The following is a 27,404-nucleotide window of genomic DNA, read 5'->3' on the forward strand; positions in this document are numbered from 1 at the left end:
GTCACTGTTGTTGTAATAATCACAACAATACTGACTTTTTTAAAACTTGTAGAAAAGCATACATTTGTTCTGAATAATAATTTTTCTATAAATGAGCTGAAAGTTCTTTCAATGTGATAATTTGTGGCTGCGGGAAATAGAGAACACAAACTTAAGCAGTCATTTGTGCTGATTTTCTGGCACTTTAATGTTTTCAATAAATTGTTTCAACAATCAGTGGTATATTAGGGCTGCCAAAATAATTAACTGACACGTCCTCCATAACTGGAAAATCGTAGATCAGAGCCATCTCTGTGTACATTCATCCTCTGACTGTCAACAGTAGAGACACCATTCACCTCTCGGTGGAATAGTGGCACTTCTATTTAAGAATCCTTACCCCTCTATATGTATATATTCCTTATCTCTCTGTCTGTGAACACCCATTCTTCTTTATGTATAGACACTCCTCACCTACTGACTTCAGGCACTTTCAACTGTGTCTGTGAACACTCGTCACACTGTCTATAAATTCTACTTTCCTTTCTGTCTCTGGACATTCTTTCTTGACTCTGTGAGTTCTCAATTCTTGTGAATCCATCCAATTTTGTGCTTGTTCACTCCTCTGACTTTGGGTCCCAAACTGATAAAGACAACTCTAGCAGTGAGAGCATGATGTTTTGGATATTCACCAGGCCATAGGCTTCTTTAATAGACTTGTTCAAATGTCAGGTTATGGGTTACATATTGGTGGACCATTTTAGGCCATAGGCTTCATACATCATGCAAGGGGGTTTCATGTTGATGGGCACTCTCACACCAGGTTACGGGGTTTCCTAAAAATGGACATGCACACATGAGGTTAGAAGTTTTTTTCTTTTGCTGATATAACAGTAGCATTGGAGCAATATAATTTGCAGAAGCCAAATCAAAAAAAGAGTGATTCAGCTCCTTTTATGTCACTATAAACCATGAGACTTTAAATACACAGATCTCACTTTTATAAACACTGCCTAGCTTTAAACATAGTAATAATTTAACATGACAGCCATCAACCCATGGTGCCTCCTGCCCTTTAAATGATTTCACTGGGACATATGTCTAAAAATACATTAACACTTTTTTAAAGAATGCACAGTTCACTGAAAGTATTAAAATGTGATGTGCTTGTGCAGTTTTTAAAACATACTTTTCTTTAAGGTTCTCATTGAGAAACATCACAGATTGTCCCACAGAAATTGATTGAAGTTAAAGCAAGGAAACCGTGGGAAGGCAGACCTTTATTTGTAGCTTTCTTTTCCTCCCTTCCCCCCCCCCAACCCTTGTTCCTGGAGTTGCCCTGCCATTTCACTGGGAAGCTTTCAGAACGGGAGGGAGAAATTCAGACTTACTTTTAGCAGAGCTTAACTTAAATATGAAAGGATGAGGAGTGAAACTTACACAAAACCTTATTACATGTCTAAGAAACATTCTAAGGCATTTCACACAAAATGAAGTATTGACTTGTGTAGGCAAACACAACAACCATTTTGCACATATTGGACAGAATCTTAACATCTTTAAAAATAACTGTGTGCCAAAACCACTTCTGGGTCCTGATCCCACACTTGTTGACAACGTTCCTGCTGGCGCAATCTTCCAGGAGGCAGCATCCTAATTAGCCACCTCAGTGTTCACCATCCAATTAATGACAGTGGGTGGCAGCTCCTGAGGCTGCAGATTCAATCAGAGGGTCTGCAACTTTGGGCGGATGACAGCCCCACCAGCAGATGTAGATGCTGCCAGTGTAGGAGGAAACTACGAGAAGACATCCTAATTTTGATTACATGGAATGTGGCTGGTGGTCTTGTGGTGCAATGGGTAGCATCCCTGCCTCTGAGCCAGATGCTCCAGGTTCAAGTCCCAACTCAAAACTTGATGGTCAAGGATTAGCTGTTTGTAACACACACCAATGGCAGGTGGTAAGAGGGGTGAGATCCTTGGTCAGCCATGATGTGATGGAAAGAAAATTGGAGCCTCTACCATCATGATCCATAGCTCTGGACTACAACATGCATGTACAAGAGTGTGTTGCCATGGCAACTTAGATTCCTTGGGGATCCAGTTGGCTAGTTGACATTGTGGATCAGGTTGATGCCATCGGCATGGGATGCAGTTCCTGGTCCAGCTGAGGTGGATTTGGAATGAGCCTCCTTGCCCTACCAGAGGTGGTGGTTGCGATGCTTGGTTTGAACCAGCTTTTGGATAGAAAACTGAAGCAGAAGAGACAGATCACCATTATGGAGGAGAAACCTCACCCTAGGGTGACCTGCAGCTGCAGTTGAGGCCCGCTGATCCCTGTGGCTCCAGTTTGATGGGAGGGGGTGGTTAAATGAAGGAGCTCTTGCTGCTTCTACCCAACCCCTAGAGTCTCTGTTTGTTTGAGGGACTGATCCTGTCCAGGGTAATAGGACAATTCCTTGTTCTTCTTCCAATAATGCCATGATCTTTAAAAAATATGCAACTGAACCACTGAAATAGGCGGAAAAGGCCCTGGTTTAATATCTCCTTCCAAGGACAGCACCTTGGATAATACAGGATTCAGCAGAGTAGTGTTAGCCTAGATTGTAATCTCATGTGATTGTATGATCCTTAAAGGGATTACTGAAGGCCCCTTCCAAAGGTAAGTACTTGTTTATTTTAAAGATTTTTTGGGCCTCCTCTGACCCACTGTCAGCACATCCCTGCTATCCCACTGAGAATTAAGACCCCCTTTCAACAGGCTTTAGTTACCAGCTGGTTTATTCAGCTGAAACTGTACAATTTACTTTCATAAATCACAGATGAGTCTCCCATTCTTATTCAGCCATTGCCACTTTGTCCATTAGGGTACAATGTAGTATCATAATCTGGAGACAAGCGTGAAGAATCCCATCCCCCAGATAAAAGCATATCCAAGTCCTAATAGGGAATTAGCAAGACTGACCAATTGCCAACTGTGCCCTGCAGCCTATGGACCTACATGACAAAAGCATCTGATTACCAAGTCTGCCACTAAGGATAACTTGCCTTTAAACTTTCTTCACCAGTTGTGTCATCTTGGAGCTAGCTTGATCGCACATAGACTTGCTTATTTCTCTCCTTCCTGCGAGGGATAAAGTCACAAGCTGGTAATTAGAAAACTGATAAGCATGTATTTGAACCCTCAACATTATGAAAACTACAGTTATGAGGAACTGCTCCTGCTGGCATGTTGAACAGCATGACTAATCATTAATGTATGAGTGCATTCACACTATTCTCCTGACCAGACACTATACTCCATCAAAGGATCATTCTATCAATTTGAGATGTAATGTTTCAGCAGTATCTGCCTGCCTTTTCTTCAATGTAATCATGGTGGAAGTAAAAGGCAAAAAAAAAACCCATAGATGCTGGAAATCCATAACAAAAGGAGTGTTGTAGGGTGGCCGAGTTGTACTATTAGTGATAGAGTTGTTCTGCAGACGCTTCTTGAGTAGAAACATTAAGTTTATTTACAATGTACTCAGCAACAACTACACATGTGCTTTCAACTCCAACTCTGTATCTACACTGACTGCTAGAGGTAGCCAGCGCTACTCTCCTACTGGTTACTACAGATCACCTGAGCTTCCTTAACATGTATTATTCTTAAAGGTACATTACACACTAAATAACACCATAATTACTACAGAGAGAAAATGCTGGAAGCACCCTACAGGCCAGTCAAAATCTGTGGAGAGACAAGTTGAAATTTCTGATTTGGAGCATTTATCAGCTGGAACCATGTCACCCACTGATTCTATATTTGTGAGCACGTGTGCTCGTAGCAGGTTATGATTCTCTAGGTTATGATTCTTGAGGCTGATTCCCCCTGTCTGTTTTCTCATCTGTTGGGTGATGGAGAAAAGACCACCACAGGGTACATTAGAGCATGTCAGCTATCTTGCTGTTTAAGTTGTCCAAATCCAAGTCAATGCACCTGCCTTATCTGCTGCAAGTTATTCAATTGAGATCCTTGTGAGTGACCTTGGCAATGAACTATGAAACTGACGCCCACAGACTGAATGACAGGATGGTGTAGGTTGAAAGCTTACTTCCAGCAACTGTTTCCTACTTTTGATACAAATGCACTTGACAGCTTGATTCTGGAATTTGCACATGAGCAAGAGGAAGCCCTGCTATTCCATGCACAAGAGTTTTGAAATTTAACTTTACTTTTATTCCATAATGTATAATGCAATATGCATTGTGGTACAAGTTTGGAAGTGGAAGAGACTGTAAGATGACAGTTTAGTTTTCTTTTGTGCCAGTATTTCTTGTGGTGTAAATGTAAATGAGATAACAAGGGGAGAGTTAGAAGAGAGATAGCTGCAAAAAGTTTGTAAAGGTTCAATCTTTTTTATGCTACTACCTTAAACAATCACTCCTTCCACCACTGACACACAGTGGCAGCAGTGTGTACCATCTACAAGATGCATTGCAGCAACTCACCAAGGTTCCTTCAACAGCACTTTCCAAACCCACGACCACTACAACCTAGAAGGAGAAGGGCAGCAGATGCATGGGTACACCATGACCTACAAGTTCCCTGCCAAACTGCACACCACCCTGACTTGGAACTATATCGCTGTTCCTTCTCTGTCATTGGATCAAAATCCTGGAATTCCCTCCCTTATAGTACTGTGGGTGTACCTTCGCCACATGGAATCCAGTAGTTCAAGAAGGTGGCTTGCCTTCACCTTCTCAAGGGCAATTAGGGATGCACAATAAATGCTGGCCTAGGCAGCAATGCCCACATCCCATGAATAAATAAATTTAAAAAAATGACAAATCTGCAGATAAATGTAAATCTGCACATAGCACATTCTTTTGTTTTCCCTGAACAGAATTCTTTTGGCAAGGACATGTTTATAAATGACCCTTAGAAGTCATGTCACAGAAAGGAGGATGCCACAGGTAACAGTGATATTTAAGATGGCCTGAACCATCATTGGAAGAGGTCTGCACTAAAAATAATAAAATATTTATATTTGTGAAATTTTTGATTCAAGGCCTTTCTGAATCTTGAGGAACTTGTTATAAAATAAAAATATAAAAATAATTAACCTTTTTGACCTCTCTGGATCCGGATCTTTGGTGTAGGGTTCTCCTGTTGCTGCCTGTACATGCTGCTCCCTGTTAAATGTGCTTTGGGCCTGAATGAAATCATGAGACTTTGACTTTTGAACCACAACAAAACCCTTGCCTGCTGGTGTGAAAATGTCATGTTGCCCAATATGAGCCTGTTAAAAGAGTATTGAGGCAGGCAAACATCAAGTGAAGGGAGAAACAGGTAACCACTGGCCTTTGAGGTTTATGCCACTGGAGACAGGTGCACACCCATCAGGCTACAGCCATCACTGACAATAATTACCTTACACCACAAGGGCGTGTGGATAAAGGTCAACACATGAGCAGTAAGAAGAACATGATTTTCAAATTCTCCTGAGAGTAACCATTGCAAAGATCATCAAGTACTGTGTTTCTGTTGCTGAGTTTGATAACCTAGGTTTAAACGAGGAAATGCTGCTGTCATCAGTTTTGGACTGCACTGGGAATATTGTCTGTTATAATTTGGGTGATAGTATTTGTCTTTAATCCTGCCCTTCTCTTTAACCCTGCCCTCCTGCAAGTGACAGACTCACTCGTTAAGTATGCTGCTACATCATTAATGCCTTGGTCATTATAACAAGTATTTTATACTTTTTTTTATTTCAGAGGGCTGCTTCTACAGGAAAATGATCGGTTCTCAGAGGCCCTACATTACTATAAATTGGCAATTGGTAGCAGGCCTACCCTGGCATGTAAGTAACCATCTAATGCTATTGAAAACACTAACAGACTTTTGCATGTGAAAATAGCTAATGAGTTGTATTGTTTAACAAAATAGCCAAGCAATCCAGATTTAGAGTATTAATTTAAAACAAACCAAATGTGAATTGGTCAACACTCATTACAATGAACCAATTAAAGCGTCAGTATGGTAATTTATGGCTATTTCTCTTTGCAGTAATAGTGATGAAAACTTGATTTCACAAAAGTGATGAAAGCCTGATTTCACTCCAGTTTCTGCTCTATTAGCTGAAAATAGTTTTTGTCATCAATTATTTTTTTATTTGGAAGTAGTTCTGGTTTTCTGATTTTTAATTCTTCCATATGGTCCTGCTCAAAACTCCATACTGCATTTGAAACAACAAAAGGCCAGCCAGAAAACACATCTTGAATAGAGAGCTCTATTTATTTTAAGATATTTATTCTGTCTGATGCTTCGTGGCATTGTGCAAATAGTGTACCAATGGGCTATGCCACGTAATAGAAAGCCAAAGATTCACTCACACCATCTCAATACAATGAACTCTGGGTCTAGCCATGGACATTAGAGAATCAAGAACTTCCCCAGAGAAAGTCCAAGAAAAGGATCATCTGGACAGTTACTTTGGTAAATCCAGGGATTTGGTTATCTACCCATCCAGTTTGGAAAATGGCAGCTGACAGTTGTAAATAAGCGAAAGAGAAAAGTGCATATCGTCTCCTAGAAATAGGTTTCTTGCAGGAATTGTTAACAAGATCTATTGACTCACCTTGCAAAGTATTACATTTCAATGTCATTTCACCTCAGTTGTTCAACTGAAGTCCATGACTGCACCAACAAAAGAGCCATTTAATTTGTATTTATGTGCATATTGACATTCAAGTAATCTGTGGCATCTTTGCCAATGCTTAGTGAAAGAAATTCCAAACTTTTTGTCAACTATAGTACACAGACATAGGGAACATATCCCTTGTGCTTAATTAACATTTCTGACAGTTGTTTATTCATTCTTTCTTTCCTTGCAGCTGCCTACTTGAACACTGGGATTATCTTAATGAACCAAGGCAGGTTAGAAGAAGCCAAGAGAACCTTTGTTATATGTGCTGACATCTCAGATGAAAACCTCAAAGACCCTCATACTCACAGGAGTTCAGTAACAAGCTGCTTATACAACCTAGGCAAACTCCTGCATGAACAAGGACAGCATGAGGTAGGAATAGAGTAAGAAGTTAACTGTAACAGTGAACATGTAAGCAACATTGAAACAGGAGGAGACCATTCAAACACTCGAGACAATTCAGTAATTTAAGTAGATCATGCCTGATCCATAATTTAATTCCATCTACCCTTCTTGGTTCCATAACCCTTCATACCCTTACCTAACAAAACTAAATATCACTCAAACTCACAGACTGGAACAACTTACTGTTTTATTAACTGTCAAAGGCACAGGATCCAGCTTCAAAGCTGGTCCACCTTCAAAAGACTAAAGCACTGGTCTGTGTGATACTCACAGCAGCTTTAAAAATTGTAAAATATTTATTAACATGAAGATTTAAAACTTTCCACTTACTTCAGGGACACATGGTATTCACAAGCAATCTGTTGAAATAAATTTTGTTTCCCAAGAGATGTAAATATTTACCCTATTTGTAAGCCTGGAGTGAGTTTAATATGGGCACCAAAATTCATGGTACAGGATGGAATATGTACTGGAGGAATGCGACTGATGGTTATGTAGAGCAGGCCTGTGGCTAATGAGCATCACTGGTCTCACATTCTAAACATCGGGGTGATGTATGTCATGTTTTTATAATAATATAAAAGGCACCGATCACTCATAAGGGATTGTGTAATCATATTATAGGTTCACACATTTAAACTAGGCACATGGGAACATAATACATGGATAGAAAACTTGAAGATATCAGCAGCAGGGATGTGTGATGTGTGTGCTGTGTCCAACTCCAGGCCACAGTGAAACTGAGACTGGATCACATGAGACTGTATGATATGACACACTTCCCTTCTAGTGATGGCATGCTGCTATCCCTTAAAGCCATGTTAGAACATCCCCCTTTCTTTTTAAAGATAATTTCCCCTTCCAAAGAAGTATCAATTCATGTTCATATTTAATTACCATCAGATGAGCATATAGAACTGATGAATCGCTGAGTCTCTAAAGTGTAAAGGTAATCTGCTGGTACACCCAGATCTTGTGATGGTAACCTTGGCCAGAATTTTCCGGCCCTGTTGGCGTCGAGCGTCATGGTGGATGAGGGGGGATAATATGGTGAGAAGCCCAAAAATTGGTTTCATACTGACAGGAAAGCATAACGGGATTATTCGATGGTATCCGCCACTCGAGACTGGTGTGACCCCGCTTGTATCCCTCTAATGGGATGCAAGGTACGGCCTGACCAGAATCGTCCCCCCATACCAGGTTAACCGTTACACCAGCGGAAAAACAAGCCAGCCCAGGACACGACTGGACAGGTGTGACATGCAGAAATTGGGACTTATTGTTAGGACCTTGCTCAGATTGTGGACATCCGAGGAGCAGAAGATATTGGAGCCCTACAGCTACCGGACCATGGAGGAACATGTGCATTGCATGCTGGGTGGAATCTCATGAACATGGCTCTGCCATGAAGCAGATCTTGGAAGGTGGGAGGCCTTCATTGATGTCTCGGTTCTGCTTCGGAGCACCACAGTCCTTCGTCATGGGCTGCTACGGATGATTGGTGAGAGTGAGGGAAGAGGAAGGTCCAGCTTTGAGTGGGAGAAGAAGATGTACTGATTGGGGGAGTGAGGTTGGGAAGCAGGGGGATGAAGGTGTTGGGGTGGCTGAGGTTGGGAGGGGGAATGAAGGTATCAGGAGGGGGTGAGGTTGGGAGGGGGGAGGAGGGAATAAGAGGAGAGTACAGTGTTACAGTGGACAATGAAGCAAGTGGAGAGGCAGATGTAAGGGGGGGGGAGGGTTTTGGGGGGAAGGAGTCTGAGGGGAGGAAGGAGTCCAGGGGGAGGAAGAAGTTCAGAGGTGGGAAGGAGTAAAAGGTGGAAGAGGGAGTAAGGATGGAGGAGGGAGTAAGGGGTTGGGACATCTAGGTGAATGTGCCTGTGGAGTCAATGACTGCCTCCTAGGGAGTGAACTGAGGGTGGGCGTGGTAGGAGGGAATGCTGAGTATGAAAGGGGGCAGAGTGAGCTGAAGAGTGGATCGGTGAGGATGTGACAGCAGCAGTAGAAGGGAAGGCAAGAATGGTCGATGGGAACTTGGAGGCAGACATGGTCCCTGGGGGTGGGAAGGAGGAGGTGGGGGAGTTCCATGTGGAAGAGTGATGGGATTCTCAGGAAGGTAGGAAATGTGCACGTTCACCTGGACATCCTGGAAAGAAAGAGATTCTGGGTGGTAGGTGACGGTCAGGTGGTGGAAGGTGATGCCAGGAGTATCCACAGTGATGGGGGAAAATATGTGGGTGACTGGGGAAGGAGAAAGGATGGGGAAGGAGCAAGGATGGGGGAGCTGAGCAGAAATGTGACAACTACCATTTTTCTCACATCAAAAGGGAAAGCAGCCTCATGTTGGATGAGCACAGGGCTTGCCTGGGATTGCGATGAGTGGGTGAGCGGAGATGCAGGTAATTTCAGATGGACAACTGAAAGAGAACCCCAGCAGGCAGCATTGAAAATGCTCGGGACATTGAGATGAGTGTGATGGAGGAAGGCTCCGGGTGTGTGGGAGTGTGCTTGCACGAGGCTCTGAAAGGTCCTGCCACACACACACACACTTCTCTCTCCAGAATCACTTGTGTCCAGCTGCGTGCAGCTGAATTGCTCATGGGGGTAGGGGGAGGATGCAGGGGGAGGACTCATAAAGCCTGTAAATGAAGTTGAAGGACACCATTACACATTATTCAGCGATCGGATCCACACCGCCATTTTACGCAGGGGGGCCAATTAAGGCCCTCCCAGTGTGAATCGCGGCTCCCGAGGACAGCAGGACTGGGCGGGTGGCAGCAGGTCTGCAATGACCACCGGGTCCAATGGCGACCGGGCAGCCTGTTTTAAAAAGTTGCTGCAGCCTTTCCAAGGCAGCAAATCACGGCCAGTGGAAGCTCTCCCCAGAGCACTGCTGGTGAGCAGGCCAGGCAAGAGGGTAGGGCAGGGGGTGGGGGGGCACTGTGCCCCTTGTTTTTCCTTGCTGCCCTCCTTGAGGAGGTGGTAGCATGACAGGAGGTCCTCGTACCCCAGGACAGGAAGAGGAGGCCCCCCCACCTGACGAAACGTGCCTGGGAGGAGGTGGCGGAGGTGGTGAGCTCCCGTGATGTGGTGAAGCGCACCTGGATCCATTATCGCAAGCGCTTCAATGATCTGTTGCACTTATGTAGGCATTGGTCACTTAACTCAGCAGGTAGACTTTCCCCCCGGTAGTGCTGAATGTTCAGTGACTGAAGTTTGCAACATGGCTTGACCTTTGCCTAGGAAGGATGAAGGTATAATGATCCGGGGGACAGGGATGCAGATTGACATTGTCTCCATGTGAATTGATCCAATGTCCTTGTTCTTCCTTTCAGCATCACCAGAGCAGGGCAGGTAGGAGGAGCAGCAGGGGCCCCCTCTCACACCTGAGGGGCCCTGAAGTCTTACCAGCATCACACCATCTCTGTCAGGCACCAGCGCAGATACTAGTGCCACATTGGGAATTAGAACACCGGCTAGTGTCCCAGGGCACAATGCTGAGGGCACTTCACAGTTACTGGAGGAGCTGGCAGAGACAGAGTGTGCCCATGGCGCCAGCAATCGGAGGACTGCAGGGGACCGGGCACATGCTCAGTTGGTGGCTGATGATGTGCCTCTGGAGTCATCCACAATGCAGCAAGTGCAGGAAACGCAGCCAGGTGTGTGGGAGCATCTGGGGAGAAAAATGAGGCTATGCTTGGCTTGATGTCCGTGGTGGAGGAGTCTACATGGACTGTTGCCGAAGCAATGAGCCTCATGTCGGAGCGCCATGCGTCCCCCATGGAGAGAGTGGCAACTCTTGTGGAGAGGCTCCTGCAGGAGACCCAACAGGGCTTCCTGGGGATGCGCTCTGACCAGCAAGCCCTCACATCGGCATTGACCTCAGCTGGTCAGTGCCAGTGTGGGAGATGGTCCAGGCACCGAGTTTCCCAGCTTGGTGCCCATCCATCCACTGTGAGCAGGGAGGTCCGAAGCAACTTCATGTTGGCGCAGCAGCTGCCTGTTGTCTCTGCGGGCTCTTCTCAGGGCACTCTGGATGAGGGCGACAGCTCCTCCGCCACTCTGCCAGTGACCATTGCATCCGGCGAGGCTATGATGACTGGGGAGATGCCAGCTGTGGAACTGGCAGCTCCCTCCCAGACGGGGCCAGCACAGGCTCCACGGGCCAGAGGACGACTGCCAAGGTCATCGAGGCCAACAGGGCAGCAGGGTCAGCAGGCTGGCTCAGATGCCACTCCCAGCGAGGGTCAGCACCAAGACGTAGCACCCGAAAACGTAAACATAAGGCACCTTAGGCACACCACAGGTTTATCACTGGTGCTTTTGTGTTGGCCCGCAATGAAGTCTTTATGAGTTGGTGTGATTTTTAACACCTTTTTCATTCTGTTTCATTAAGTTTCTTTGGTTGTAATATTAAACTCAGACATGTCACCATGGCTGAGGTTGCCTCTTTTGTTCTGCAGGTGGGTGGTTTCTAATAATGTAATGAGTACTTTGTGGGACATTCAGCTTTATTAACAAGGACTGTGGTTAATGCTCCTAACTAGACAGATTTTGCACCGAGGTCTCGAATATGGAGCATACAGCCCAGGCTTGTCCTGAAGGTCCACATGTGGTGTGCTAGCTGAATGTTCATTAGGTTAAAGCCTCCTGGGTGTCCCTGCCTCCCTGGAGTATGCCTGGGTCAGCATCTACCCCCTCAACATTTCCCTGTGCGTGCTCATCCTCGGACTCACTGCTGGACTCATTGTGTGCATCTGTGCGTCTACATCTTCATCATCCACAGCTTTCCCCCTTTCCAGCTCAAGATTGTGGAGAGTGCAGCAGGCAACCACTATCTGCAACACACTATCTGGGGTACTGCAGTACACCCCCTGAGCAGTCCAGAAATCGGAAACACACCTTGAGAAGACCAATGGCTCCCTCCACCACAGCCCTTATGGAGGCGTGGCTCCTATTGTAGCACTGCTCAACTTCTGTTCTTGGAAGGCGGAGAGGTGACATGAGCCACCTTCTGAGGGGATAGCCCTTGTCACCCTGCAGCCATCCATCCAGCCGAGCCGGAGCACTGAAGAGCCTCAGCACCTGGGAGTGTCTGAGGATATAGGCATCGCGGGAGCTGCCTGGGTATCTTTCACAGACTTGTAGAATCAGCATCCTGTGATCAGACACTATCTGCACGTTCATGGAGTGAAGCTCTTCCTGTTGATGAAGGCACTGGGCTCACCTGCTGGTGCCTTGATGGCCACATGTGTACAGTCTATTGCACCCTGGACGCGGGGGAAGCCAGCAATGGCCGCGAAGCCTCTGGCTCGCTGTGTCTGGCTTGCCTGGTCCCAACGATAGAGGGTAAAGGTCAATGCATGTCTGAACAGAGCATCTGTAAACTGCTTGACACAAGTGTGGACAGCTGATTGGGAGACACCACAAAGATCACTCACCAACCCCTGGAAGGAGCAGAATCATAGAAGTTGAGGGCAGCTGTGACCTTTAGAGCCACTGGGATGGGGTGTCCACCCACACAGTTCATGGCGATCTCAGGCCCAATCATCTGACAGATATAGTTGACTGTCTCCCTTGAGAGTTGGAGCCTCCTTTGGCACTGCACCTCAAACATAATGAGGTAGCTGTATACCCTGGCAACAGGATAGTGGTATCTTCTGCGGCCCCTTCTTCCTTGGACTACCTCTTGGCCCTGCACCCCTTGTGCCTGTGCCTGACCTCCCAAAGGTGACTTCTCTGGAGGTTGAATGTGCACCCCTGGTCTCCTCCCCCTTCTAGTCCTCCCTTCCTCCTCAGCAGATGTGCCTCCAGTGGAGAGTTCAGTTCCTATTTCCAGGCTGAGGGAAGGCTTCCTGAAACCTGCAGGCCCAAAGATTCCTCACTGCAGAGTGCTGACCTGAAGGTTGTGAGTCCAGACCAGGCAGCTGGTATGCGTTTTGAAGTATTGCAGGTCACACAGGCAAGTATCAGTAACTTTGAAAGATCAATATTTGACAGACCACACTCGCGACCCCAGTGAGCCCTCTTATCCCACCCGTGGATGAGGTTTATACAAATGTGACCTACCTGCCTGCCTGTTGCGCCCATTGCGCCGACCTGAAGATTTCACGGGTGCCAAAAAATCAGAGTTGATTAGCGCCTCAAGGGCCTTAAGTGGGCTGTTAATTAATAGTGGGCGTGCATCAGAGATCATCGCACGCCCACCCAACGAAATATCGTGATGGCGCAAGGTGACGTCGGGACACTTACCCGACGTTACCGCGCATCATTTTATTTGCATGCGGGGCCCACCCCCACACGCCAATGGGAAAATTCTGCCCCAAGTATACCCCTGGTGAATTTAGAAAGAGAGCGATGGGATTTTGATAGATTTTTTTCTCCTAAATACATTACAATTCTGTCCTTGAAATATATAATGATTTTCTTTCAGCACTAAAATCTTCTATAATGTAAATGCATGCAAGAATTTTACTGTGTGTTGAGTCGGCATTCATTTCTGTATGTACGCAGAGAACTTTGCTTTGCATGAGGAAAGTGGTTGGCAGCTGGCAGGATAACATTGTTCTGTTGGTTTGCACTATTTTAAAGCAAATACAAGCCTCAAACTGGTATCTGCATTGTAAACTGCTACAGCTACTTTCTCTCCTTTGTTGTGCAGTGTCTGTCTTCCATCTTGCAGCAGGATCGTATTCTAAACAAGCTCTTGAGCTTATCTGGATTATCCCACATAAATATCTTTAAACAATCAATCAAAAATTAAATACACAGTGCTCCCCTGAGACCTTTCAGTTAAAGAAGCATTGGCTTAGATTTCAGTGCATCTAGTGAAGGTACCACCACATACCCATTTCAAGTAAGAAGTAATGCATGGGCAGAAAAGAAGAGAGACAGGGTTTATAGTAATGTGCTGACAAACATTATCTTCATTGATGTAAAGTGAGAAGTTTTGCATATTTCATAGAATCATGGAAATATAGAAACTTGTTGCACAAAAGGAGTCTATTTGGCCCATTGTACCTGTGCTGGCACTTTAAAAGCAGTCATGCTTAGTCCCACATCCCTACTTTTTGTCTAATACTTTAAGTTCCTCAGCATCAAGTACCCATCCAATTCCCTTCCAAGGTTATTTACGGAATCAGCTTTCACCAACTTTTCGGTAGAACACTCCAGACCCCACAACTCTGAGTGAAAAAAAATTCTCATTTCCACTTTTGGCCTTTTGCTAATGATTTTAGGGACCAGGTTTTTGGGGAGTCGTGGAGACCCTACCTATCTTTAAAATTGGCAGGCACAACCTGGATTTGGAAGTCCCGCCCCCATTTCTGACAGATCCTATTTTTTGCTGGCAGAAGAAAGGGGCAGGGCATGACTCACACTTGGGAGAATCCCAAACTCAGCAGGGCCATTTGAATTAAGGGCTGAGTTCAAACAGACCTAATTTTCACTGTAGCAAGTGTGTTAACCCGCACTGTGGGAGTCACAAATTTTTAGATGCTTGCGAAGGGTGGATGAGATCTGTAGAATTGTCAGTTTGTGAAGTAATTTAAATCCACAGCACTTTAAAAATAAAAGAAACAGCCTGTCTGTGTCAGTGAGAGTTGAAAAATCTATTCTAGCGGTTATAATAGCTGTTTGTTGACATTTCCCCAAGAGCTATTATTAAGTTATTATTAATGTTACGCAGCTTACCACAACCTATAATTATCTCAGCAGGAGGGGGGGTCCTACGTTCACAGTTTAATTGAATGCTCAAAGGGGTTATTTAGGGATTAGTTGTCTTTGTTGTGCGGTTATGAATACAAGTCTGTTTGGTTTTTTTTATAAGGGATTAAGTACTTGAGGAGATTTAAAAGTCTTGAATGGGCTTTCATGAATGGGAGTCTGTTTAATACAGTGAAGGCTATAATAGATATTTGGACCTTTATTTTATTTCAACATGGCTCACGAAGTCTGCCCAAGGTGGATTCTGGGTGAGTTGGCATGGAAGTTATAATCAGGTCTGATGGGGCACTTTTTCTGAGGGGGATGCGACAGTAAATTTTCCAATATTCACTTTGAGCCTAAATCTGTGACCTCTGTCTATTGACCTGCTTGCCAGTGGGAATAATTCTTTTCTATCTCTATCACCTTGACTTTCTTTGTCACATCACTTCCTAACCTTCTGTTTCACCCCCTCTTAACCTTCTCTGTTCCAAGGAGAAAAATCCTAAATTTTCCAACTTATCCTCATAACTGAAGACTCAGCCCTGGTAACATCCTGGAAAATTTCCTCTGTATCCATTCGAATCCCTTTACATCTTTCCTGAAGTGAGGTGCCCAGAATTGTTCACAATATGTCATTTGAGGCTTAATCAGTGATTTAAAAAGTTTTATCTTGATCACTTTTATATATTCTATATTTATATTCTATGCCTGAATTTGCAAACCCATGTATCCCATGTACTTTATAAATCATCTTGTCATCTTGCCTGTCTCTTTAAGGATTTTGCATTTATGGACACCAAAAGATCTCTCTGCTCATCTTTATTTCCATATTAGCCCTCCCATGTGCATCTGTTCACATTTCTCTGCATTGAACTCTATCTGGCACGTCATTCTATAACTACCCTCTTCATTATCTATGCCACCAAGTTTCATATCATCTGCAAACTTTATAATGCTGGGAGATAATTGTCCTCAGAATTTCTTTGGGGGGTTTGGGAATTTTTGTGGAAATTAGAGGAACGGTAGCGCTACCATGGGGCCCACAATGCTACAGCGGCCTGCTGGCAGCGTTTTTGCATTCCTCATGGCGGGATGAGCCACAGAAGGCCCAACCTGCCAGCTGTCTCCGTGCAGAATTCTATTGATTTCCAGCCTTCTAAAACCAGTGAGTTGAATGGGGTGCCTGTCTGGTGCCGGCAGCTCACTGGCTAAGTTCAGCCGAAACACAAATGTCAAACTGGTTCTGATTTCCCAATGGTCGTTTGGGTGGGCAATAAGGGTACATTATTGACTCACTATTGGTGCTCATTTACAGCAAAATTAAAAATGAGCTCCAATTACTCATCCCGTGCCTGATAATTCAGCATTATGAACACTGAAGTAGATTGTATGCTCAGGTTCTTGACTGGCTTAAACCCATGATCCAGAAAGCATGTCTGACTATCGATATACTTACAGCTTATAATTTTCAACTATTGCACTGATCTCTTAGCCTACCTTCCATCTTTCATCCTCTGTAAACTTGGGTTGATCCAAGCCTCTATTGCCAATATCCTAACCTGCTACACATCCACTCATCCATCACAACATGTGCTTCTCGCCTACTTTGCTCTTGGTTCATCAATGTGTTGAATTAAAAATTCTTATCCATGTGTTTAAATCCCTGCATGAGCTGTCTCCTTCCTATTTCTGTAACCTCTCCCAACTCTACAACCCTGAAAGAATTGTATTCCTCCAAATCTGGTCCCTTATGTATTCTCCACCCCTTCACCCCGCTATTGGCAGCTGAGTCTTCAGCCATCTAAAGATCATAAGAAATAGGAGTAGGAGTAGGCTATTTGGCCAATCGAGCCTGCTCCACCATTTGATAAGACTGTGGCTGATCTGATTGTGGCCTTAACTCCACTCTCCTGCCTGTCCCCATGACCCTTAACTCCCTTATCAATCGAAAATCTATCTAACTCAGCCTTGAATAAATTCAATGACCCAGCCTCCACTTTTCTCTGTGGAAGCAAATTCAAAAAATTAATGACCGCCAGAGAGAAGCAATCTAGCTCTTAAGCTGTGTAACTCCCTCCTTCTACCTCTCTGCCTTTCCAGCTCACTTTCTTCCCTGTTACATTTCCCCATGGGGGAACCATACTTCAAAATAACTAACTTTACCAAACGATCTCCAAATGAAGAAATTACCAACATGGTTACACTTTTTTTTAACATTTACTTCAACGGGAATCAGAGCTAACACAAATTAAACATGAATTAAAAGGCAAATAACACTTCAAATAAAAATGTAAATTTCACATTAAATAGTAAATATAACAAAGATGTATCTTTTTTATTCTTTCACGGGATGTGGACATCATTGGCGAGGCCAGCATTTATTGCCATCTTACACAACTACAAGCATGGGTGGAATTATGTAACAACATGGATCTATAATATGCTGTTCTTTATTCATGCAGGGTAGGCCAGGAGTCCTATCCAATAACATCTTTCACTTGAGTTTCAAGGGTACAATTATCATCAGCATGACACACTTCTATGAACTCCTTCTCCCTCAGGTCAGGACAGTCCTGATAGTGTAGCTTTCCAGAGTTTCTTTTCATCCGATTAACCAATAACATCCCAGTTCACGACTTGGCCACTTCTGGGATAACACCCATCTCTTTAGCATCTCCGAACTATTCACACAGCTTTCCAGGTTTTAGACCTTTTTAGCCACCTTGCACAGTGCTTTCAAGAGCTCCTGTCTCCTTTTCAGTCAAACATAAAAAATGACCACTTCCTGAGATTGATTTGCTTCTTCGCACAAGAACTCTGTGTTCCTTATTCTGTCCCTGTCTGCTTTCTCTTTGTGTCTGCATCTGTGCTTTCATCCTCCCATTCCCCTGCTTGTAGCTGCCCTTTATGTCTGCAACTCTCCTGTGTGTCTTGCCACATGACTTCTATCTTAACTTCCTTCCTGTAGTTACTGCTTACAGGTCAAGGGTCAGCAGGTCACATGGACCAGTATTTCTTATTATCCAAGAAAACTATAATCGACCCCTTTATAATTGAAGCAAACTTTTAAAAGTAATTTTCAAACATTCTTAAAAACAATTACTGATTCCAGAGACATTTTGAAGAAATTACAATTTTTCCTTGCTACATTGCTTCCAGGTCAAAGGTCGTCACATCCCTGTAGGAAACCCTTTAAAACCCAGCTGTTTAAGTAAACTATTAGTTATTCCTTCTTTTATCTCTGTCTTTGGCTTGGTGACATTTACCTGAATTAAAGAGGCTATATAAATGCTAGTTGTTGTTATAATGAGTCAGATAGCATTCTTTCTGGACTTTATCAACTTTACTTCCAAGTTCCACCCTTCTCTCATCTTTACATGTCCCATCTCCAACTTTTCCCTTCCCTTCCATGAATTCTCTGTCTCCATTTCTAGGGATAAGCTATCAGCAAATACTTGTCATAAGCTCATGGACTCCCACAGCTACCTTGACTAATCTTGCTCACACCCTGCTTCTTGCAAGGATTTCAGCCAGTTTTCTAGTTTCTCTGTCACACCTGTTCTGATGCTGCAACCTTCCATGTCAGGTTTTTTCCCTTTTCCTTAACTGAGAATTCTCCCCCACTGTGGTTAACAGAGCCCTCGACTGTGTCTGGCCCATTCACTGCACTTCTGCTCTCACCCCTTCCCCACCCTGCCAGAACCATGATAGGGTCCCCCTCATTCTCACCCTCCACTGCAGCATATTCAATGGATCATTCTTTGCCATTTCTGCCACCTCCAGCATGATGCCACCACCAAACACAACCTCCTTTCCCCTTTCAGCAACCAGAGGGACCATTCTCATCTGATACCTTGATCCGCTCCTCTATCACTCCCGACATCCCATCCTCTTCCCACAACACCTTTCCATGTAAGCACAGGAAATGCAACATCTTCCCTTTCACCTCCTTTTCTAACCGCCCAATGCCCCAAACACTACTTCTAAGTGAAACAGTGATATATGTGTACTTCTTTCAATTTGGTACACAGTATTCACTGTTCACTTTGCGATCTGTTCTACATTGTGGAGCCCAAACGCAGGTTGAGTGACCACTTTGCAGAATACCTCCATTTAGTCTGCAAGCTTGGCCCCAAACCTCCATTGGCCTGCCATTTTAATTTTCCACCTTGCTCTCATGCTAACATCTTTGTCCCTGGCCTACTTCAGTGTTTTAATGAAGCTCACTCAAACTCGAGGACCAGCACCTCACCTTTTGATTAGCCTTCTAGACTCAACAATGAGCTCAACAATCTCAGACCATGATCTAGGCCCCATTTTGTTTCCTTTTCTTTGCATTTTTTGGTCTTAATCGTGTTTTTCTCCCTTTTGCTTTTGGATGACACCCATTCATTACTCTGGACCCATATTTTGTTTCTTTACTTGTGCTCTTAACACGCCCTTTGGCTCTGCCCAACATCTCTTCTATCATTTAATGTCTCTTGTCTTCCACTGTAGAACAGACCTTCCCTTTTGTGCTATTCCCACCCTCCCCCATTTGACCTATTTAAAACCTATTACATTTCCAACTTTGCCCAGTTCTGATGGAAAGGTCATTGACCTGAAATGTTATCTCTGTTTCTCTTACCACAGATGCTGCCTGCCCCTGAATATTTACAGCATTTTCTGTTTATATTTCAGATTTCCAGCATCCATAGTATTTTGTTTTAGCATCCCTTCTAAATTTATGCTATTTCAACTGACAGTTTAAAAATAGTTGCAAGCTGCATCCCTTTTCCTATTAACCCACAGTACAAAATAGTGTCTGGTTAACTGTAATGAATTTGAATTTGATGGAAGTACCAATGCAGGTTCAGTGCTATCAGTCTTTCCATTAAACAGTCTGACCATCTGTGCTTTCTCTGCTCGCGTAGTAGCAAGACCCGAGGGCCTAACAAGGGAACTCCTTTGTGGTCTTGACTGAACCTCCATGTGCTAAGCTTCTGTACTCCTTTCACCTCCCTGCAAGTTAACACTAGACCTCAATGGAAGTGAAATTGAGCAGATGTATAATGGGAGGTTAATCAGCTACCATCCATTTTCTGCCCCTACTGAAAGTTAAAACCTACCCTTATATGAGATATTGTTTGGTTGGCCTCGTTAACTGCTGTATTTCATAATATGTTCATCATATAGATGACTGAATATGGTAAACGTCAGCTTCTATTTGCATAAACAATGGGCTGCCTTGAGAGAAAGATAGTTCAAGTACAGTCAAGGTATATTGCCACAAAGAGGACAGATTCGACAAATAAATCCAAAAGTCCCTGGAGGCCAAAGGAGATAGAAATTAGGATGAAGCAGAAAAAATGTGTTTAAGACAGAAGTCAGGTAGGTGATGAATTGAGAACTATGTTGAATATAGAATGTCCAGAGAGGAATTGAAAAAGCAAATAAGAGAAGCAAAGATAGAGTATGAGAAGACATGTAGCTAACATAAAAGGGAACCAAAAGTCTTCCACAGGCATATAAATAGTAAAATGAGGGAATGGGGTCGATTGGGGACCAAAACCAGAATTTACCATGGAGGCAGGGGGCATGGCTGAGGTCTTAAATGACTACTTTGCATCTGTGTTTACCAAGGAAGAAGATGCTGCCCAGTCATGGTGAAAGAGGAAGTAATTCAGACACTTGAAGGAATTAAAATTGATAAGAAGGAATTAAAATTGATAAGAAGGAGATATTGCAGAGGCTGTCTGTACTTAAAGCTGATAAAGTACCAGGACCTGATGAGATGCATCCAAGGATACTGAAGGGAGAGAGAGTGGAAATTGTGGGGGCACTGGCCATAATTTTCCAATCTTCCTCAGAATCAGGGGTGCTGCCAAAGGATTGGAGAATTGCAAATAATACACCCTTGATCAAGAAAGGGTGTAAAGACAAGCCCAGCAATAACAGGCCAGTCAGTTTAACCTCAGTAATGGGGAAGGTTTTAGACGATAATTTGAGACAAAATTAACAGTCACGTAGGTAAATGTGGGTTAATTAAGGAAAGCCAGCATGGATTTGTTAAGGGCAAATTGTGTTTAATTAACTTGCTGGTGTATTTTGATGTGGTAACAGGGAAGTTGATGAGGGTAATGGTGTTGATGTAGTGTACATGGTCTCCCAAAGGCATTTGATGAAGTGCTGCACAACAGACTTGTGAGAAAAGCTAACACTCATGGGGCAGAATTTTTTGCCTGGTGGGCGGGCCCAACCCAATCTCCGGCGGGCGGGGAGCCGATCCCCGCTGGAGAAGTGGGCCTCACCGTCTTTTTACGTGGGTTGGCCAATTAAGGCCTGCCCAGCGTGATGTCCAGTGGGAAGTGCTATACGCTTCCTCTGCGGGCAGGCGTTCCCCAAAAGCAAGAGTGTGCTCTTTCGTGCATATGCATGAAAGAGCACGCATCTCCCTGAGGCTAAGTGCAGCTTTTAAAACTTTTAAAATTATGACAAATGGAAAAAAAAAATTCCCTAACATGTCCCCCTCATGTCATATGAGATGGGACATGTTCATAATTTACCTAATAAGTTTACTAAACTTTTAAAAACCCTACATGAAACAGCATCCTGCTGGTGGATGAGGCTTCATGTATTGTCTATTAGCTGCCAGGGCTCTTGGCCTGCCTGCCAACCTTAAGGTTGGACGGGCAGGTCCTTTAATTGTTTAAATTACCCAGTCAATGGCCTCAATTGGCCATTGACAGGTCGGCGGGCCCACAGCTGATTTTGCTGCGGGCCCGCCTTCCTGAAAATTTAAATGGGGTGCGGTGACTCAGGGGTTCCGCTTGACACCATCTCGCGTCACTTTACGTGTCAGCAAGTGGGCCTCGCCCCCTGCTCGCCAACTGCAAAATTCTGCCCATGGAAGGAAAGGGACAGTTGCAACATGGATACAAAATTGCCTGATTGACAGGAAACAAAGAGTAGTGGTGAATGGTTGTTTTTCGTACTAATGCAGGTTTATAGTGGAGTTCCTCAGGGATCAGTGTTAGGATCTCCACTTTTCCCAGTATATATTCATGACCTAAACCTTGGTGTGCAAGGCACAATTTCAAAATTTGCGGATGATGCAAAACTTGGAAGTATTGTGAACCACGAGGAGGGTGGTATTGAACTTCAAAACTCTCTGCCTCAGAAGGCGGTGGAGGCGGGGTCATTGAATATTTTAAAGACAGAGGTAGATAGATTCTTGCTCGGCAAGAGAATCAAAGGTTATCAGGGTCAGATGGGAATGTGAAAATTGAAACACAAGAAGATCAGCGAGGATCTTTTGAATGGTGGAGCAGGTTTGAGGGGCTGAATGATCTACTCCTGTTCCTTTTTCTTATGTTCTTATTAAAAGAGCGTAGACAGGTTAAAAGGACATAGAATGGATGGACATGTGGCAGATGCAATTGAGAGAAGTGTGAAGTGATTCATTTTGGTAAGAAGAACCACAGAGAGACAATATAAAATAAAGGTTACAGGAGCAGAGGGTCCTGGGTGTACACGTGTATTTGTCATTGAAGGTGGCAGGAGAGGTTGAGAGAGCAGTTAATAAATCATATGGCATCCTGGGCTTTATCAATAGGGGCAAAGAGTATAAAAGCAAGGAAGTTACATTAAACCTGCATAAAACACTGGTTTGGCTTTAACTGGAGTATTGTATCCCGTTCTGGGCACCACACTTTTAGATGTGAAGGCATTAGTGAGGTTGCAGAAAAGATCGCGGGAATGGTTCCAGGGATGAGGAACTTCAGTTATGGAGAAGCTGGAATTGTTCTCCTTGGAGGAGGAAGCCGAGAGGAGATTTGATAGAGGTATTCAAAATCATGAGGAGGTCTGATCAGGATAGATAAGGAGAAACTGTTCCCATTGATGGAATGATTGAGAACCAGAAAGCACAAATTTAAGGCAATTGGCAAAAGGAACAATAGTGACATGAGGAAAAGCTTTTTCACACAGTGAGTGGTTATGATTTGGAATGCATAGCCTGAGTGTGTGGTGGAGGCAGGGTCAATTGAGACTTTCAGAAGGATCATTTTCTGAAAAGGAAAATTTTGCAGCGCTACAAAGAAATGTGGCAGTAGGTGAATTGCTCCTTCAGAGGGCCAGCACAGTCATGAGAGGCAGAATAGCCTCCTCTGTGCTATAACCATTCTGTGGTTCTATGGTATTGTTAGAAAAACAGAACCCACTTCAGCGGGCCTTTTACTTAGTGTAAAAATACAAACCTATCTCTGAATATGCCAGAAATTCTACACTTAAAACTAGTCTCTGTCTGATTCACCTTCTACTGTCTATGCTGATTTCCTGTCTCTCTGCTGAATTTTAAAAAGCTTCTGTTCAAAAGCTAGCAGCTATCAGGGAAATGTGTCAACACCAGGATGCTAGCTGTCTCCTGGATGGGCACAGATTGGGAATGTGCTTTAGAACTATGGAACACATTCCAATAATGACAAATCCAGCTCGGTGCTGCCTGGAGAAGCAAGTCCCTTTCAGGCAACCTCCTGCCCAAAACATATTATTAAGGTCACTTTTATCTGAGTCTCTGTGGTGGGGAAAATGGTCACAGAATCCTTAACCCTGACAGTAACATCACAAATATGGACCTAAACTTATAAGATTCTCTACTATTACAGACACTATTTAATTGCATTGGAAATAAAAAGCAAAAAACAAGTTGGAATTGCAAAGCACATCTATCAAAATACAAAAAGGTAGGTTGCTATTTCAGGCAGAGACCCTTCAAAGAGAAAATTAAAAAAGGATCACTATGTGACCACCCCTGTGCACTACCTACTGCTGGTCCAGGTTGCTACCAGCCTGGGAGAAAATTATTCATGCACTCTTTCTGAGGCAGTTATTATATGGCCAGATGAGAAATGGGTAAAAGAAGTGTGTTGAAAAAGAGGTCCTTGTATCTTCACAGATTTTTTTTAATAAGCTTTGAGTTCAAATCAACTTTATTCCTTTTTTCCACTGTAGGATGCATTAGTTGTTTATAAGGAGGCAATACAGAAGATGCCAAAACAGTTTGCACCACAGAGTTTATACAACATGATGGGTGAGTGTACACGCCTTGCAATCACACTGCCACATGCAAAGAAGTGAGTGTTTGTGTTTTATAAGGATATGTTCAGCGCAATAGGTCTGTAATAATGTCATCCTTCTAATCAAGTACTGCAAAGCAGCTCTTCTGAATTAACGAGCCCAGTAATGATATGTCATCCTGTGGAACTGGCTCTAATCAGAAACCTCAAATAAACATTAAGCTGATGAATTTTTCAATCAAAATTAAACTCAAAGATTTAAGTAAGGTAACATTAAAAATAGCAGTGTAGAGGTACAACATATGCTGCTTATTAAGCAGTGAAAAACAATTCTTGTTATATTAGTCAAAATACCACATTAAAAGTGCTTGTTAAAAAGCAACTTAAGTAGACCTTGTGTTAGGGACATATGGTGGTACAAGCACCACTACTGACACATTACTGCTTGATTAGAGTTGCAATCCACAGAATGGGTTCATTACAGCTACCAGATGAGTCAAAGCATGTTATAAATTTATTGTCATGCCACTAAGCTTAGTAGGCTATCATTTTGCTACATGACTACAAAACTCTCTTGCCCTAGGAAAATATTATTGTAGCATAACGTGTTATCTTAAGCTATTCAGTTTCATTTGAGTGGTTACAAAGAAAATAGGTGAACCATGGTAATATATTAAAATTGTCTTTGTGACTAATAACTCCCTAGTTGAACGTAGATGTATCATAAAAAAAACTATATGGGGTTGGTAATATAGTGCAAGCAACTCCAATGCTTAAAAACAAACATTGTTCCTGTAGATTTAAACATGTATTTTTAAGTTTGAGCTAAGCCTTAAATATCCATTACTGTTGTCTCCCTGGTCAGGGCTGCATTGTTTTCTCAGGAATTTGATTTGGAATAATGCTTTTTTTCTGAGGATGTTGACCACCCCCCCCCCCCCCCCCCCCCCTGTTGTAATATATTAGTCTTTGGGCTGAATAGTGCTTTGGAGGAGTAGCCTCACTGGTGACATGCTTCATTTCTATTTCCAGTCAGCACGGTTAAATTCCAAAAGGTCATTACTCAAACTGGACATCAAAGTACTGTATGCTAGGCTTCTCTGTTGTATGGAATCTGTCCATTTGTTAACCTGTCATGTTATAACGAAACACAGGAGTTGGACACATTTAAAAGATTTTCTTTGGTATGCTTTCGTTACGGGAGTGTCTCATTAAAGATACCTATCACAGTGAACTTTGATTTTTGTCTGTACCCACAGGTGAGGCATACATGAGACTGAACAAACTGACAGAGGCTGAGCACTGGTACATGGAATCCCTGCGTTCCAAACCTGATCATATTCCTGCCCACCTCACATATGGGAAACTTCTGGCACTCACTGTGAGTTGACCGTATTAATATTTGTGCAGTCTTTATGCAACTCATATTTCATAAGTTGTCTCTTGTGAGTTTGCACATTTAGGATAAAGAGCTTGGAAGCAAGTCTTTAGACCCCAGCGCTTACCTTCATTGTTTGTGCTTGAACCAGAAGTTATTTAACTTTTTCAAATTTTCCTTAGTCAGATGGTTTTCTACTTAGAAGATGTTGAGTCTGCTTCTCAAATATGTTTGAGTAACACAGAGCCATAGCTTTTCTAAGTACAATATAGTTATCAATTTCTTTAATTATGAGTTTTTGGAAGGCACATATTGGTAGCAATATGTCCCTTTGCAGTGCTGCTCTATGGCAACATTAATATGTATGTTTTCCGTATTGTTATTTAATGCAGCAGACATTTTCAGGGTGCTGGCCCGATTGACGCACTTTAAGATCAGGCTGGCAGACTTAGAAGGAAATTGGTGCATTCAATTTGTAAGGCCCGCTTCAACAGTGTTTCGAAAAAACACTATGATCTTTCCGTGATGCAAAAGTGTTCTGTCCATCCTACAGTTGTCCCCTGCTATTACTGGGGCGTGTCGCCCAAAAATTACTTAAGTTGATTTGACTACGAGATTCCACTGGGAATGCAGGGGTTAGACTTCTGTAAGTATATACAACAATTTAAATGTGCATCGGTTTCAAGAGCAACACAGCACTCTTACTGCTATATTGAAATTGCCACAGCGTTACAGCAACATTAAATTACTCATTTAGATTCTTGCCAGAGTTGGTATAGGTGCACCAGGTTCATGTAAGTCCTCTTACCCTCCAGGTGAATTACTATTGTCAGGGTTTAAAAAAAATTCCAGAAATTAAAAAAAAATATTTTGATAATGTGTAACCATAGCTGTGATAACACCACCTGGGGAGCAATGTAGAAGTGGGACAATGTTGACAGTCTCACCTATTAATAGCAGAAGAAAATAAAACTTACAGATCCCTGTCACTTTTAAAATAGCCATAATTTGCTCTTTCTGCTGCATTTCACCTGGCTGGTGGTTGACCTTTTAAAGTATTTTTTTATGCCAGCAGCTCAGATTTCCCAATTTATTTGGCAAATAAAATATCCTCTGTTTGTGGGGAGGCTTATAATTCTTGCATATGTGACATTCCTTCCAGAAATAGGAATTAATTCCACAGTAAGCAGGTATTTTCATTGCTTAGTTTCTTTTTTTGTTCTCTACCTCTTTTATATTTGCTAAATGTTTGGCACCAATGCCTGCTGGAATATTTCTTTTATTGAGTTGGATTACAACATGACTGGGCACCTAAACCTGCTCTTCAAATGTTGTTGAATTGTGAAGTGATTATCTCAAGTTTTCCAACGTGAATGGACTTTATGTTTGTGTGTTTGAAGTACTGTTTCACCTACTTTCTGGGGGGGCTACTTTTCTTACATAGCCTCTGTTCAATTTACATATCTCCCAGACTCATATCAACATAAAACCATGATTAGTCAGAGGGTAGCACATGATCAGAGGAACAGTGTGAGCAGGTCTGTTTTTCCTCTACATGCTATATTGAATAACCCTGCTCCATGAGGCAATATATCCAGCAGAACACTGAAAACAGTAAAAATTTGTTTCAACAGGGGCAGACAAATTGATGTGACAATCAAATGTGGGATCTTGAATCTATGACTATAAATAGGGGACCACGTATTCTGCTGTGCTGAAGAAATTTAATCCAGAAAATCATTTCATGGAAAGCGAATTGGAAATCATATCAGCTCAGATATTTTAAAAAGGAAATGTTATGTAGAGAAAGAAAGAAAAAAAACTTGTATCTGTATAGCACCTTTTATGACATCAGAATGTCCCTAAGTGCTTTACAGTCAATGTAAAACGTAGTCCCTATTGGAATGTAGGAAACGAGGCAGCCAATTTGTGCACAACAAGGGCCCACAAATGCAGAGACAAATACCAAATCTTTGTTTTTGTTGAGGGATAACTGTTGGCAGGGTACAGAAGAAAATACATTTTTTGAATAGTTCTGTGGGATCTTTTACATCCACCTAAGTGGGCAGACGGGGCCTCTCATTTGAAAGCTAGGTTGACAAAGTATTAATAGGGTTCTAGCATAACAGTGAGTAATAATAATGTTGCTGGAACAAGCAAACCAAAGATATGACCTCATTGCCTAGTTTA

At 43.1% G+C, this 27,404-nt stretch overlaps 1 protein-coding gene across 3 annotated transcripts in view; it reads left to right on the top strand.

Annotated features, from left to right (window-relative positions):
• The window catches only part of tmtc2a (transmembrane O-mannosyltransferase targeting cadherins 2a), a 193,186-nt gene that overhangs the window by 130,631 nt on the left and 35,151 nt on the right, over positions 1–27,404 (top strand). For all 3 annotated transcript variants that reach the window (XM_041216307.1, XM_041216308.1, XM_041216309.1), the window contains 4 exons: positions 5,740–5,825; positions 6,859–7,043; positions 23,772–23,850; positions 25,096–25,217. In XM_041216307.1, coding sequence (XP_041072241.1) covers positions 5,740–5,825; positions 6,859–7,043; positions 23,772–23,850; positions 25,096–25,217 — 472 coding nt within the window. The remainder of the gene's footprint in view (positions 1–5,739; positions 5,826–6,858; positions 7,044–23,771; positions 23,851–25,095; positions 25,218–27,404) is intronic.

Source organism: Carcharodon carcharias, chromosome 21, assembly GCF_017639515.1.
Source record: "Carcharodon carcharias isolate sCarCar2 chromosome 21, sCarCar2.pri, whole genome shotgun sequence".
Classification (NCBI taxonomy): domain Eukaryota; kingdom Metazoa; phylum Chordata; class Chondrichthyes; order Lamniformes; family Lamnidae; genus Carcharodon; species Carcharodon carcharias.